At 48.3% G+C, this 15928-nt stretch overlaps 1 protein-coding gene across 7 annotated transcripts in view; it reads left to right on the top strand.

Moving 5' to 3' along the window:
* Med13l (mediator complex subunit 13L) overlaps positions 1-11362 on the top strand; it is a 227010-nt gene extending 215648 nt beyond the window's left edge. For all 7 annotated transcript variants that reach the window (XM_085681246.2, XM_085681237.2, XM_085681234.2 and 4 more), the window contains 5 exons: positions 1020-1196; positions 2502-2659; positions 4670-4831; positions 7170-7282; positions 8590-11362. In XM_085681246.2, coding sequence (XP_085537372.1) covers positions 1020-1196; positions 2502-2659; positions 4670-4831; positions 7170-7282; positions 8590-8722 — 743 coding nt within the window. In that variant the 3' untranslated portion in view covers positions 8723-11362. The remainder of the gene's footprint in view (positions 1-1019; positions 1197-2501; positions 2660-4669; positions 4832-7169; positions 7283-8589) is intronic.
* Positions 11363-15928: the final 4566 nt, after the last annotated feature.

Here is a 15928-nt window from a genome sequence, read left to right as displayed (position 1 = left end):
TCAGTTAACATCAAGTAGGTATTTTCTCAGTGGGCCGTTCAGACTTAAGTCCACAGATAAGTGTAGTACATAAGTATTGCGTCTCTGAAAGGAGCTTGGTTTGGACCTAGAAAGTGGGACCATCTGATGCCTGCCTAGGGAGGACTTAATTGTCGTTGTTGACCACAGCTTGGGAGAGAGGTGAAACCTGGGTAAGAGTGACAAGGAAATCCACGACTAGTGAGTGCCGTCTAACCCCGGTCTCTTGGATCCCTAGGGATTTCACCCCCAGAAAGCTTCTAGACCAGTGTGGTACCTCAAAACGGGGTTTAGTCCCTGTTGTTGTTGAGGGTGAGTAGTGGAGAAAAGACAAGAACATTTAGCACAGGGTCAGACATAAGCAAACTCTCGGTGTCAGCAGGACATCGGCCGCACAGCTTCATAGATGTGGCTAACGGCTGTTCTCTGACTGCCCCGAGCACTTCTCCATGGTGAGGTCTGTCGTGTGTTTCAGACACAGTGCAGGACAGTGGCTGACTGCGCCCCTTAGACCTCAGGTCACCTGCAGCAGAAGTTTTCCTGCTTTTTAGATGGTTCTGTCCTTATTTATAAAGTAGAGACAGTTACTGCCACTTGAGGGTGGGTGTGCTGACCCAGTGAGACACATGGATGGAGCTTAGCACAGGCCAGTGTGTGGTAGGCATTGCATAGAGTTAGTAGAGCATTAGTTGTTGTTATTTAGAAAGGTGCTTTTATTGAGAGACCACAGGTGGAAACAATGCTGGGAGGTTAGTTTTAGGGTAAAATTAAAATTAATTAAAATTTACAAAATATTTGGTGGACTCTGTCCGGGTTTATCTTCACATTTCGGATGTGAGGTGAGGTCAGGCCATCATCATTGGTGTTCTCTGTTGATTCTTTAAAGATCCCTAAGGAACTGGGGCAGCCTTGAATGTCTGTCCCTTGAGGCTTCTGTGTCAGGTGAGAGCCTCCTTCTGTGGCTGTTGGTCTGCATACTGACACAGCTCTGATCTTTAAAGATGCCGTCACAATGGGCTCTGTGTTTGGCCGAAGCACTGCGCTGAACATGCAGTCGTCTCAGCTGAACACACCTCAGGATGCTTCCTGTACCCATATCTTGGTGTTCCCAACATCGTCCACCATCCAAGTGGCTCCCGCCAACTACCCCAATGAAGATGGGTTTAGCCCTAACAATGGTGAGTGCAGTAGTAGACAAAGTGACTGGGGTGCTGGCCGCTGCGTTGTAGAAACCATGGAGAGGAGATGCAAAGTCTAAGAGCCGCTGGGCGAACTGCTCTGCAGTATCCTTGTTAGTGCCTTTGTGTCTCTGCAAATCCCCAAGTGAAAGATTGGTTTGGTTCCTGCTTTCAGACCACAGCAGTGAAGCTGTGGCAGCCCCGGCAGCACATCTGGCTTCAGGGAGCCGTTCACGCTCTCCTTCCTACTTGCATCTGGGTCGCCACCCACAGTTGGCATTGCCTGTGTTCAAGGTAGACCTTCCACCAGTTAGTCCTTCCTTAGTAATGCTCACAGGAAACTCAGTTTCTCAGCAGCTCAGGTTGACAGTCAGAATTAGTCATCAAGACCAGAGAACGTGGGTGATTAGCTTAACCTGCTTTCTGTCTGCTCTGTCCCCGCAGTGCATAGCTCTTCTGAGCTGATTGTGGGGGGCGTGGCTGTGTGAAGACGCAGGCTTCCTAGCTCACCGTGAGATGCAGTTTACTGGAGACTAGCTCCATATCTGATCATTCTTAATGGAATTCTATTTGAATACTTTTATAGGATTGAAAAACAGTCATATTTTTTGTAAAATGCTCTTTCATGCATCTGTGCTGTGTTTGAATTTTTAACATCTACCAGTATTTATTCATGTTAAGTGGGGAGGGGAAGGATACCAAAATGGACTTGTGACAGCTTCATTGAAGTCCCAGTCCTGTGGGAATGGAAGGGCTGTTGGCACGATTCCATGGTATCTGGGTATTTGGTGATGGTTTGCCTTGACATTTTCCTGTACAAATTTCCTGCAAGTGTACCCTCATTTTGCAGTGTGAGAGGTAAAGCATCCTCTAAGGAACACTGCTTTGATCTGCTTTGGAATGGGCTCATCCCATGTCACGGCAGGCTCCTACCTGTTTTGCTGAAGTCAGCCTTCCAGCCCTGTAGATGCTGATCATATACCTAGCTAGAGTCTGCTTGTTGCTGAATGGTGCCAGCCTTGACTTTGCAACAACTGAGCTGCCTCTTAAGCTGTCTTTCATCTTTTGATTTGTCTTCGGAGCTGTAAGGAGTTGGGGGCTTTCTCCATGGCTGTGGTTTCTCCGCTGTGTTTTTACTTGGCTAGGAGGTCACTGGAGAGAACACAGACAGCGCATAGCACTTCCGCAGCAGGCAGATGCTAGGTGTCCGCAGTAGCCTGCTGCAGTTGAAGAGGAGTAGAGCATGAGGTGGTAAAGTGGAGTATGGTTACTTCTTAACGTTTCTCCTGTTTTCCTCCCCTCCAGATGATATGTTTGTAGACCTTCCATTCCCAGACGATATGGACAACGACATTGGCATCTTAATGACTGGGAACCTCCATTCCTCTCCCAACTCATCCCCAGTTCCCTCCCCGGGCTCTCCCTCCGGAATCGGTGTGGGCTCTCACTTCCAGCACAGTCGGGTAAGAACTGCTGGAAAGAGGTTGCCGAGGACAACCACAACCCCCAGGAAAGTTGTCATCACCATCAGCAGCCGTGATTTGACTGCATGCGGCTGAGCCGCAGCTTCCCAGCCCAGTTTTGGAGAGCAGGGATTTGGAAAGCACCTTCCAGACATTCCTAGTGCGCCCTTTATTAGAAAGCTAGTCCTCTGCGGTGCAAGGCTCGGTGGTGCTCCTGCCTGCTGTTTCCTTAGTTCTAGGTGGCAAGGGAAGTTGAAAGGCTAAGAAACCATAGGCACATGTTGTCCATGCCAGCCTCCCCAAGAGGGGCTGAATGATTTTGGTTTTGAACCAGAAAATTTTTTTTCTTAGCATTTTGCATCTTCCCAGACAGTGGCTTTAATAAGAAGAGGCGGCAGAGCTGCTGCTCAGCATGTGACTGCGAGCAGCATCCGTGTCTCTGTCCACTCTGTTTCTCCTGTACTGTCCTGGTCTTGCTGACAGCAGCCTGAAGGGAGGCATCGAGAGCCACCCAGTGCACAGTTTACAGACGTCTCCAGGTCACTGCTGTAAACCAGTGAAGAAGCCAGAGTTCAGCACTAGCTCAGTCTTCAAATGCCTTGGGCTGGCAGAGGGTTAAAGTCTCGTGTCAGCTTTGTCCCAGCCAGCAGGACAAAGGCCTTGTGGTTGTGCTGTGCTTCTAGTAATGGTTCTTGGGGGATTAAGTCACTGAGAAGCTGTTGTCTGGTGTCTGCCCTGAGTAAGTGCAGCAGCCCTCCATCCACTGACTCCTAGACAGGACCTTGCAGAGCCCTCAGTGAGGGAGGACGAGGTGGTGAATGTTGAGGTTTCCTTTAGGCTGATGGCAGAGAGTGACCAGCAGCTTCTTTACTGAAACGGGAATAATGAATATTCCTGTGACGTGGTTCACCATGATCTGCAGCAAGCCTCAGTCATGTGTTTGCTGCTGTAGTTCATTTTAGCATTCATAAAGCCTTGCCTGATGGAGGTGCCTGTGTGCTCTTCCTTTCTTAGAGCCTCAGTGTTGCATACAAACAGCTCTGTCCTGAAACTAGTCAGATGGTCTTTCTCAGTACTGAGCTCCTCAGCCTGGTGACTCCAAGAAACTCTTAAGCGTTTTCTTTTTCTAGACTGTTTATCGAGTTAAGGCTATTTATTTTACTGCAGGCCTCAAGTAGGCTGACCTTGAAGTCTGATCCTCCTACCTTAACGTCCTTATCTCTTAAGAGTGTGGATTGCATGCACGTGTATGTGTGTGCACCGACTTTGCTTGTTTTCTTGGGCCATCATAATTTTATTTTTATTCTGTCCAGAATCAGAGTTGATAGGATTTGATATAGTAAGTAATTAAAGATCATTTGTTTCTCTAAATAGGAGGCATCCAGAAACAACTGATCACCGATCACTTACTTGTGCTAAAGGCACCTTTTAAATTCTGGATAGCCATTAACGGGCGGAAAGTGCTGCAGTAAGGCACTCCAGACTTTACATAGTGCACTCACACAGCACCACCAGAGCGGCAGGAGCATTGCTGCCCTGTGCATTCTGATGCATGGTTCCCACAGCACCACCAGAGCGGCAGGAGCATTGCTGCCCTGTGCATTCTGATGCATGGTTCCCACAGCACCACCAGAGCGGCAGGAGCATTGTTGCCCTGTGCATTCTGGTACATGGTGCTTAGTTCTCATCCCAGTGATGATGGAAGGCAGGTGTGCTCTGGGGGTTCTGGGGACCAATGGCAGAAGAGCAGCTAAGGATGCTAGGTTCTTCTGTCTCAGCACGCTGTAGCATAAAGCCCCAGCACCAGTATATCCATCTTGTCAGGACCTTCGGCTGTTCATAGTTTTTGTCAATGTCTCTGAGCTGACCGCAGAGACTTGTGTATTTCATGTCATATTTCTCAGTTGCCAGGGGCTTGGTGGGAGACATGCAGGCAGGAAACCATCACTAGTGACCAGAGTCGTGGGGAAAACATGGTCAGCTCCTGATGATGCTCATCGTGTTTTTCAGAGCCAGGGCGAGCGGCTTCTGTCCCGGGAGGCCCCAGAGGAGCTCAAGCAGCAGCCGCTGGCCCTGGGGTACTTTGTGTCGACTGCCAAAGCGGAGAACCTCCCGCAGTGGTTCTGGTCATCGTGTCCCCAGGCCCGGAACCAGTGCCCTCTCTTCCTAAAGGTTGGTTTGATGCTTTCTGGAGTTTAAGAACAATCATGGGCTCTGATTTTCATTTGGTTGAACTAGAAATTTCCTGCTAGCTGCCACCGTCTGTTTGTATTCCTTTCTCTCCTGTCACTTAATACTCTGAGGAGATACAGTTACCGGAGAGTGGGTTTGGGAGAGGAACCCAAACCTGCCATTAAGAAGTGAGTCCACATTAACTCAGGGAGGTGATCAGGGCCATCGTAAGTGCAGGAGCGACATGTGGCTCAGCCTGGCACTGTCCCAGTCAGTACTGGCGGCTGACCCTGGCCTGCAGCACAGCCCTGCTCGACTGCACACCTGCAGCATCCTCCAGAAAGCAGAGCTGGGGTCAGTTGTGCCTTTCACTTCCGTGGTTCTTCTCCTTGCATGACTTTTGGAACCTAAAGAACTCAAGGCTTTAAAACAAGACTCCAAACTTGAAGACTGTGAAGAGCCTAGAATGGAATCCATTCCTCACCCGAAGGCTGGCAAGAGACACAGGTTTGAGAGTGTACCTTGGAAAGGAGGACTCCTGGCAAAGGAGGGTACTGAGTAATAACAGCCTTGACCTCCCCCTTGGCACAGCACAGCCACCACCAGAAGTCTCTGTGTTGCAGAAGTGAAGAATGGCAAATGTAGTTGGTACATGCCCATGCCCAGCTAGGAAGGGAGCTGAGGTGGGGGAGTCTTGTGAGCTGTGAGTTGAAGCAAACTTGAATAGCACAGCAATACTGTCTCAGAATATACAAACAGGATGGTGTGTGAAAGATGGGGAAGAACTAAGTGCCCATCAGTAAGGCTGACGGAACCAACTGTGCAGCCTCACCACATAGCGGGACAGACTTTGTGTGCTTGTTCTGCAGCACTGACCTGTGAGATGTTTGTATCTCCCAGGGACAAGGAAGGGGGAATCTAAACACTCGGGAGTAAAAGCGCGTTTCTCGGGACTTGGTGTAATACCACACGTCATAGAAATTTGTAGTTTTTACATTTGTTCTTCTGTAAAACCTGGGAACAAAAACAGCTTAGCTACAAAAAACACCTACGTTGCAATGATTGTAGTTACTAATTTTTACTTATTGCTCAAAACATCTGAGCTCATTGAAGAACTGACTGATTCCAGACCCAAAGTGAGAAATATTCAGGATATAGCTGATAACATTTTGTTGGCTATCAAAGCAAGGAATTTCCCCAGGACTGGACTGTCAGGTTGCATCCAAATCAGAGGTGGCAGACACAGTGTGACCCTAAAGGACACAGTGAATTGTCACTCTGTGCTAGGTGCCAGGCGTAGTCAGACATGGAGGTGGTGTGGGAGCAGTCTGCTCACCTGAAGACAAAGCATGACGGGAATGGACCGTCGCTTCACGCAGTTTAGTCTGCCATATTGTTGCCTCGGGACAGCCAGCCGTGCCTCTAGCTACACTGCTGCTGAAGTCTTCAGCGCTCACGTGGACATAGATGTGTTCCTGCCTGCCCACGCTGGAGACACACCCGTAACTGAGCCTCCGGATCAAACAGTCGGTTTGTGAGGAATCTGAAAGGTAGAAGGTATTTAAAAGAACCACAGGACAGATCAGCCACATCGACTGCAGAGCCTTTGACACTCCTTACTCATTTCCGACACACACCAGGTTGGCCCGTGACTGGAGGAAGGAAAAGGAAGTTTCAAGATTACCAAGGGAGATTGTCTGTAACCTTTCAGTGGGGAGATTGTCTGTAACCTATCAGTTGATACAAAGGAATCATGCATTTTTGTTGTGTATGATACATATTACTGTTTTTTAAAGTTCTTATCTGTAAGCTTTGCCTCCTAAATTTACAAGAGAAATGATACAACCATTGGTTTTGCTTTAAAATATTCCAAAGGGGAAAATACTCAAAATAGAGTGACTAGTAGTGGCCATTGTTGAGCTTTGGTGACAGGGCACACAGCCTTGCATAGGCACAACCATTCTGTGTGATGGACTGTTGTGTTACAGATGGACTGGTGAGATGGCTCGGTAAGTCATGAGTTCAGTTCCGGGACCCGTGTGATGGAAGGGGAGGACTGACTCCAACAAGTTGTCTCCTGGCCCCTCATGTGTGCTGCGATGTGCACACGTGTGTACACACAAAATAAGTATTTCTTTTAAAGAAGCAAACAAAGTGAGTTAAACCAGGAAGAGAAGCCCCTGGAACTGGCCTTGATCTTAACTCTAGGATATGGTGCTACGTCACAGGAGGTGACTGAGCAGTTGGAGCGCTTGGTCATAGCAGTCTGACTCCGGGGTCTTGGTGGTTCTTCTCTGCTGTTCCGTACCTGGGCATGAATGCTCTCTCTCCCCGACAGGCTTCACTCCATCACCATATCTCCGTAGCACAGACAGATGAGCTCCTTCCTGCCAGGAACTCCCAGCGGGCTCCACACCCTCTGGACTCCAAGACCACATCTGATGTTTTAAGGTGACGCTCCTTCCTCCTTGCTTCCCTCAGTCTACTAGTGCAGGGCGATGCTCACAGGGACACTGCTACTTGTGCAGAACAGTGTTCTAGTCTTCCCACTCGTGCTGGGACAGGCGGTGTTTGTGCTTCATTCACTAGACAGTAAAGTGTGTGGGACACTTCCCTTCCTGTTCCAAGAAGGTGATGAAAGTGTCAGGGCTGGGGTACAGGGACAGTTGGAAGACAGTGTCTAGAACTGTTTTACCTGAAAACACATTGTAACCTCCCCTGCTATAGATAGATACATGTGTTTGACTACAGCATAAATTCTGTGTTGCAAAATGCATCCCAGAAGCATGGGTTCTCTTTTGCTGTTTTTAGCACCACATAAAATTTTATGCTGTGAGTCTGGTATAATGGTGCATGCCTGTAATCCCAGAACTCGGAAAGAGAAGGCAAAAGAATCAGGAGGTCAAAATTACCCTCAGCTACTTACTGACTTCAAGGCCAGAGTCTAGCCTGGGCTACACAAGACCCTGTGGATGTGAGCACGTGGGTGCACATGCCCAAGGTCAGCCATTGTCTTCCTCAGTCACTCCTCACCTCACTCTTTGAGACGGTCTCACCTGGCCTGTGTCCACCTCATCCCACCCACACTGTTGACCTATAGGTGTGCACTCTTGTGCCCTGCTTTACACAGATCCTGGGGCAGAAACTTAAGACTTAGTGTCACTAACCGTGCGACCTTCCCAGATCCAAGACCAGATCTTTAAAACAAATCAAAAACAAGCAAGCAAAACCTGTCAAGTGCCTTGGGAAGATACGAGCTTCTCCCCGTGCTCACTCATCAGTAAGATCCTGGTTTCCGGACTCTCTGGTGGAACACAGAACAAGGGGCCTTGCAGTGGGTGAAGTGTATGCTGTATGCCCAGAAGCCCAGTGTTCAGGCGGCTAGCTAAGGCTGTGAGCCGAGTTTCAGGACATGTACTAAATATCTGGAATAGTTGGGTAGACCCTGTCCGCCACACTTTTTTTTCAAGTGACCACAACAGATTTACATTGAGAAACTGGTTAAAGCCAAATGTTGATGAAATATTTGGTATTTGGTGCATTTTTCAGTTCAGTATTACCAAGATATTCTTATTTTGGCATTTAGCCAACATGAAGCAGTCTCCGTTCAGGCTTGCCTCATCTTAATGTTTAGTGACCCTGGCGGCCCCCATAGTTAGACAGTGCAGTGTGAAGGAGTGAAAGGTGGGCTGCACTGGCCTCCAGGCTCACCCCAATCCTCGGGGCCCAGAAGCTGATCTGTGTGTTCTCCCTGGCAGGTTTGTACTGGAGCAGTACAATGCCCTTTCCTGGCTCACGTGCAATCCGGCCACCCAGGACCGCACTTCCTGCCTTCCCATCCACTTCGTGGTGCTCACGCAGTTGTACAACGCCATCATGAACATGCTCTAACCAGGAAGCGGGTCCCTCTGCCTCAGCTCTCCTGCAGCCTTGGCCAAGGAGCCAGCTCCAGTCTACAGATGCCCGGCCTTTTCCAGAGCACTCCCTACAGCCCTGCACTGTGACGCCTTCTGAGCAGGCACTTGTCATCCTGCAGTGTTCATGCCGCAGTGACTCCTTGACGTGCTTCGTGAGGACCTGGAAATCTCCTTAAGAAGTGACTTGAGCCAATGTGTGATGTATGCAGCCCACAGTCACCAGGAAGTGGTGGCTGTTGGTGGCTTACGAGGGAAACAGAAGAGACATTGTCCTTTTGCACAAGCGTCTGCTCCCAGCCTCTGTTAGTGTCAGGCTGTCCAGCCCTCTGGATGCAATCCTCTAGCCAATGGTGGATGCCTGTGGGTCACCCGGACTCCATAACCTGGGACGTGTCACAACTAGGAACCAGCTCCATCCAGTACAGGATTTAGTACTGGGGTCTCCGCCTCCCCAGCCTGTCAGGAGGGCTTTGGTTGGCCACACACCCTTGTAGACACAGGAGGTCTGGAGACAGCTGCATTTTGTTTATTTATTTTTAATTTTGTTGTAAGGTTTTTGCAACTTTGTTTTTTCTAATCTTGAGGACCAGGTACAGTAGCTGAAACCCACTGAGACCCACCATAGGATTCTCTGACCACATACCTCTTGTCCTAGAAGCCAGAAAAGGAGCGAGAACAAACTGGGGAGATCATACCAGACACCCAGCAGTAGATTCTGGTAAGAACCATCAGGGTTCTAAGTGTTCTGCTGTGCTGTGTGGCCCACATCGTGGGTGGATTACACTTGTCTACGAAGGCGGTCAGGCTCAGCCCCAAGCTGGGGGCGGCAAGGACCAGAATCACTTCTCTATACAGTCACATGGAAATACCTTTTCTAGAGAATTCTTACAGAAACCCTTTCAGGTCTCTCCTTTCATTAGATCAAAGGGGACTTTTGTACATATCACAACCAAACCAGTTACAAACATGGTGAATTTTCTTCTGGACCATAGGAATATCATTTCAAAGAAACAAATAGTACAACTCAACCGTTAAATCAGTACTTGAAGCTGAGCCTCCGTGTGGGACTTTAAAACAAAACAAACAACAATGCCTTTTTAAAGCATTAACAGCTGACTGAAGTATTTTTGACTCCCCCTCCCAGACCTTAGGGTTGACTTTGAAGCCCTGTTTCTAGCCCGTATGTCACACGTTTCTGCTGTGGGTGGTGGTGTGGACCGGCTTCCCGGAGCCCTGCTGGGCGGTGAGCCTGACTTCCGTGGAGAGTCCTGCAAACCAAGTTCTTCCAAGAGACTCTCATGTCCTGGTTATTAACAGAGAAAAAAAGGAAAATGTAATAATTGATATGATTTTGTAAAAGTATTTTTCTTGAGATAATCTAACGTTTAAAACATTATATTAAATAACAGATGGTGGGGGGTGAAAGCAGAGAAATAACTTGTAAACGGGTGACTGTTCTCTGTCCCACCAGCTGGGGGGGTTGACTTTCCAATGTATAGCTTAAAAAATCTGATATATCAAACCATTTGTATCTAACGTGTACAGTGTAAAATTGACTTAAATATCGCAGTGCTATTTTTTCTTATCAGAGAGGAAACCCTCAAGGCCTTTTGAAGAGCGTGAGACGAAGGGGATGTATACTTGTATAAAGTCTCCCTGGCGAAGACGGCTGTAAAGTAGATGTTTGTAGTCTTTTACCACTTGGGGTTGCTTTTTCTCAGAATTCATCAGAACTTTGAATCTCTCTGTCTCTCTCTCTCTCTCTCTCTCTCTCTCTCTCTCTCTCTCTGTTTGTCTCTCTGTCTTTTTTAAACGGACTGTTTTTACTGCAGGGGCTTTTCTTCCCTAGAAACCCAACTCTACACAGAAAAAGAAAAAATGAAAAAAAAACACACAAAAAAACAGAAAAACACTATAAAAAGTTTTAAAAGAAGGCAGCAAAGGGTAGTTTTCATCTGGTGTCTTTTATTTAAGTTTTTAAGTTAAGAAAGGCTGGTGACATATTTATACGTTTTGTGCAAAAATAAATGAATGGCAATAGATTTAAAAAAATCTTATTATGTACTTCTGTGTGAAAAAGTCTGTATAATATTTCCCTTAAATATGCATTATTTTACTTGTGAGTTTTTTACAGAATTAATCTGAAATGTACAAGCCCTGGATTTGCTACAGAGTGAGAAGTTATTTTATTTTTTTTTAATTTTTAATTTTGAAAATTCTGCAGAAATCAGAACTCCTACCATGGTTTGAAATGGGGAGGTGGGAGGGGAGCGGGGAGGGCTTGTCCGGCATGCCTGTATGTATATTTCAGAGCCTTTTTTAAATGTAAAAGCTGTACATTTCTGGGAAGTTCTGATTTTTTGTTTCCTTTTTTCTTCAAGCATTTTTGCAGTGAGCTTCTTTTATATATAGCAGACAATTGGAAAGAATACAAAAATATGTGTTGTTCATTTAAGAACTACAGCACAGCGCTGGTTCAATACACTAAAGACTTTGATAAAAAGAAACAATGATAAAGGCCTCCATTTTAAATGTCATTCATATATACCTTGTGGATGAGAGCTATATACTTTTACACACTTTTTTAGAGGAATAAATTATTGAATTACTGAAACTTTGAGCGTCTTTTTTTCCTCCCACCTGTCTCTGTCCTGAGCCCACGCTGCTCAGGTGTATGTAGTGACCGTGTCACAGACCGAGCAGCCTGGCCTGTACCGGGTGTGTGCGCCACCCCACCACAGGGGCCAGCACAGGTACCCTAGTGTTCAGGTCAGGTCTGATGCGGTGTGCCCTGGGACGTTTGTGAACAGCCCCTAGGACGAGTTACAGGTCTGTTTGCGTGTTCGCTCTCGTTCCCCTGACAGGCCAATGATGGTAGTCTTCCGTTTGCCGCGCCACATGTAAGCAAGCCCTGCTAAGCTTGCAGCATCTGCGGTGAAAGCCTCCTCACTCTAGAAGAGTTTTGGAGGCTTAGTCACTGTCCTGTCCCACGTGAAATCTTACTCAAAATGGATGAGTCCCAGGCCTTGGCAACAGTCAAAGCTAGAATAAGTTTGAAGGGACTTAACTTTTCGTTGTCTCCTCTCAGTGTAACCCCCTTCCCAGTCACTTCATCTGCAGTGGAGGATGATGGCGTGGGGGGCCTAGGTCTCTCTAACCCCGGTCATCATACTAGCCACCCATACTGGGTGGGTTTTGACAGACATCATGATTTACCTGATCTGGTCATTGCTGACTTCATTCCTGTCAAGAGCTCTCTCAGCTTGTGGCTAAATCTGAGGTGGCACAAAGGTCTGTTGACTGCATTGAGACAGCTTGACAGTTAGCGATCAGTCCAGCCATCTGCATTGCTCAGTTGCACTTACCACCACCCCTTCAGCTCCTTTGGAAATTGTTCTTCATCAATAAAAGGACTGAGACACAGATAAACTGGAAGGCCGTCTGCTGAAGCCAAAGCTGCACACTGAGCTCAGTCTGCTGCGGCTGGGAGACCGGCACTGTGCAAAGCTGCACACTGATCGCAGTTTGCTGCGGCTGGGAGACCGGCACTGTGCAAAGCAGTTGGAGTCTCCTCGTGCCGGAGTCCTATCAAGGTGTCATTTCTAATGTGTCTCACTCCGTGTTGTAGGTGTTACAGGCGTCTCCCTTACACCTGCTCCACAGAAAGCCTCCTAAGCAGATTAACCAGTCTCACTTCACTTCACCTAGAATTCTTGAGAGCTACAACTCTAATGAAGCGAGTCACAGTCAGAAGTGTTCCTTTGAGGAACACTGTTTAGCATCCAGGAGTCTGGCTGAAGAGGGTTGTGTGCTCTCTCTTTGAAGTGAATCAGCCCGACGAGTTGCACATTGTTTGGTGATCAGATTCCAAACACAGACCCTCATGGTTACTAGGCAAGGCAGTCCCAGATGCAGGCACCAGCACTGGTCTCACTTGATTATTAAATAAAGGAAAGTGAGAAAACCTCACTAGGTCTTCGTTATTGGCTAACGTTACCTGCTTTGGGCCATACCAACCTGGGCTCCTGAGTACCTGAAGTCACCGAGAACTCTGAGCTGTTGGCCACCACCCTTCTTTTATGCCCTCCGGGCCCTGCCGTTGATCAGGCGTGTTCGAATCTCGCTGTCCCAGGAGGCCGGATGACACTCAGGAGCACTGGCCACCCCGGGTTAAGACTGGAAGCTCTGAGGAGGTCCATGCTGAGGCCTCTCTGGTGACAGTAGCAAGTTAGCATGTAAAATAGCAACCGTTGTCCCCTCGCTCTCAAGTGGCCTCCGACTGTTCACCCAGGACTCTTTGGGGTGTTGTTTTTATAAATGTCTTTTCAGCTGTGACAAGATGGTGTCTGTGTGGTTGAGACAGGCATATTGCTTCTGGTCTGATAGTTTGATCCTGGGTCACCGCAAAGCTAAGGAAGTCCTGACTCATCAAGGGTAGAGTCAAGGTTTTGCCATCCGAACATTTATGACAGAGGACAGAGTGCCATTCCGTGGTCCGGGACTGCATACTGAGCTGCGAATAGCCTCCCGCAAATATCTGAGCCTTGGGAGCAACAGAGACAACCGTGTGTCTCAAAACTTAGCGACAGTTTACCAGACAGTCCATCAGTGCTTGGCACTTCTGAAGGAGGCGGCTCGGGAAAGGAGAGAAATTCAATTGGTTACTTCTTGTGTCTTTTATTTTTAATATACAACTTATTTTTATTTTATGTTCATCGGTCTTTGCCTGCATGAATGACTGTGTGAGGGTGTCAGGGGGCCTGGAATTGGAGTCACAGACGGGCGTGAGCTGCCCTGTGGGTGCTGCAAATTGAAGCCAGGTTAAGAGCAAGTGCTCTTCAGTGCTGAGCCATCTCTTCAGCCCCTTTTTTGTGGCTCCTGTTGGACGGTTTTGCATAGACTTTAAGGGGTGGGTGGGTTTGTCTAGTTCCTTTCTGGGTACTTGTGCTGTATGTACCCTCAGTTTTGAGCGTCTGCTTTGGGATGGGCAGCACTCTGCATGTGCCTAATCTGATGCACACGTTTTCCGTTCATCCTTGATTTTCCTAGCTGTTCCCTGTTTCTTAGTTTTGAGTTTTTTCTACATAGCTGCTTATTAAGACAATGACTTTCCTGCATTGTCTCTGTATCCGTCTAGCTTTTCCCCCACTTTCATCCTTCAGAGTTTTGTCTCATGTGTCTTAATTGCCTGCTCAATTTATTGTCACTTTCAATATGCAGGCATTTGTAGCCTGAGGCTTCAGGGAGGGGGAGCCATCTTCAAACTAGATTCAGTGTTCTCGAATTTTTCAGGAGTCCTCATATCACTGTCTCTGTGTTGGATTCCCAGAGGTATTGAAAGGGAGGGGGAAGTCAGACAGTCAGGTTACACTCTTAATTCCTTTGTCTCCCTCGCTAAGGAAGGTCGTCTTTGGGTTTAAAGCATAAAGCCCACTGAATTAGAATATCTTCCCACCACACTATAATCCATCAATGATGGGTTTTTACAGGCATCCTCTTTGAAAGGCCCCATATGACCTAATTCAGGGACCATTGTCAATAGGGATGTGGTGTGAGTTCACTAGTTTTCTCATAGCTACCGTTAAAAAGTAAAGAGAAATGGGTGAGACTCACTTAACAACATATTTTATACTGCCCAGTGAAGCCAAATCCTGTTTGAGATGGTGTCACTGTAAAGCTCGGCCGCATCTCACGGGCACACCTTCCTCTGCAGTCAGCCTTCAGAGGGCTGTGTCGTCCCAGTGCTCTGAGGTTAGGGTGCTGGCTCGGCTTAGTCGGGATGGGGGAGAGGGCGATGCTCTATTGCTCACTTTTTATTTAGATTGTAACTTCGTAGTCCTTGGTTGCATGCCCACTTCAGAAGGCTCAGTACCCACCCAGGGCCAACAGCCGCCCATGGACCTGTGCAGTCAGCCTGGTGTCGTCCACAGATGTCCAGCTCTAGGGCAGCTGTTGAAGGCGTCTCCCACTGTGACTACATCTGGGCCTTCTCTCTGCACTTACTTATTGCATGCAGGTTTAGTGATGCGTCCGTTGCAACCACCCAAGGGTCCTTTGTTCTGCAGATTCCTCAGTAGCTGTCAGCCCCCTCTGCCTTGATGTAGAACCCAGTTCTACCATGACCGCCTTGCATGTCTGAGTGACTGCCTCTCACCTCCGCCTCCAGGTTCTGTTGCATGTGCTGCATCATGCCCATTGCTGCGTTTGACTTTTTAAGGCTTCTGTTGAACGGGGATCAATTTGGCCATGCGCATTTGGTTCTGTCCCGAAGTTTCCAACAGCGCGAGTGCTTACTCACTTCCGTTCCTGTGTGGACTCGGTGTGACGCTGCTGTGTCCAGGAATGTGCCAGTGAGGGCTGAGCTCTGCCACTGCCCTCCGCCTTGGATATAGACAGGCCGCAGGGTTGCAGGCCACGCCCACAAAGGTCGAAGTGAGCGTCCCATGGCACTGCATCCCGTCAGCAGCCTGTGTACCTGTCACCCAGGCCGTGTGCGCCGGAGTAATGGGTCTCATGGTGGGTGGCAGTGGGCAGCTCTGACTGGGTGTGTCCCTGTCTAGCTCCACCCGCTCACCTTTGTCATGGGCTATACTTCCCACGCCTGGCTCTTCCCATCTCTACTTCAGCTCTCCCCAGTCAGGTGGTCATTCTTCACTGCCCCTGGCAAACTCTCTGTCCTTAATTTCCTTGGACTGGCCGCAGGAGTCACAGAGTGCCCACACTTGTGTCCAGGCAGTGGGTGAGCCTGGGGAATATGCATTAAATGTCCCCCTGGTGACTCACACCTTGAGACATTTCTGTTAGTGCCATTTAGTCAGGCAGGTCGGCAATACAGGGACCCTGCCACACAGTCTTCGTGGCCGTGTGAACCAGGGTTCTCATTTGCACTGGAACTGCAGGACTGCATCCCCTGGTACTAGAGGTCTCTAGTACCGCATCCTTCCAGAACCCTCTCCCAGAGTCCTGCAGCCACTCCTGGCTCAGCCCTGAGCCGAGCATCCCTTCAGATCTTGTCCTCACTCTGGAAATCTGCAACAAAGGGTCCATGTTCCCTTCCTTATTCCCATATCCTGCCACCCACTGATTCTACATCCTGAAGGTCATCAGGTCTCTGGGATGTCATAAGAAAGCCCCCACCTTACCCCCAAGCTCAATGCAGCTTCGGTCCTGTGAGGTTAGT

This window comes from Myodes glareolus, chromosome 2 (assembly GCF_982192425.1).
Source record: "Myodes glareolus chromosome 2, mMyoGla1.1, whole genome shotgun sequence".
NCBI lineage: Eukaryota > Metazoa > Chordata > Mammalia > Rodentia > Cricetidae > Myodes > Myodes glareolus.
This window is presented reverse-complemented; position numbering and strand designations above follow the sequence as displayed.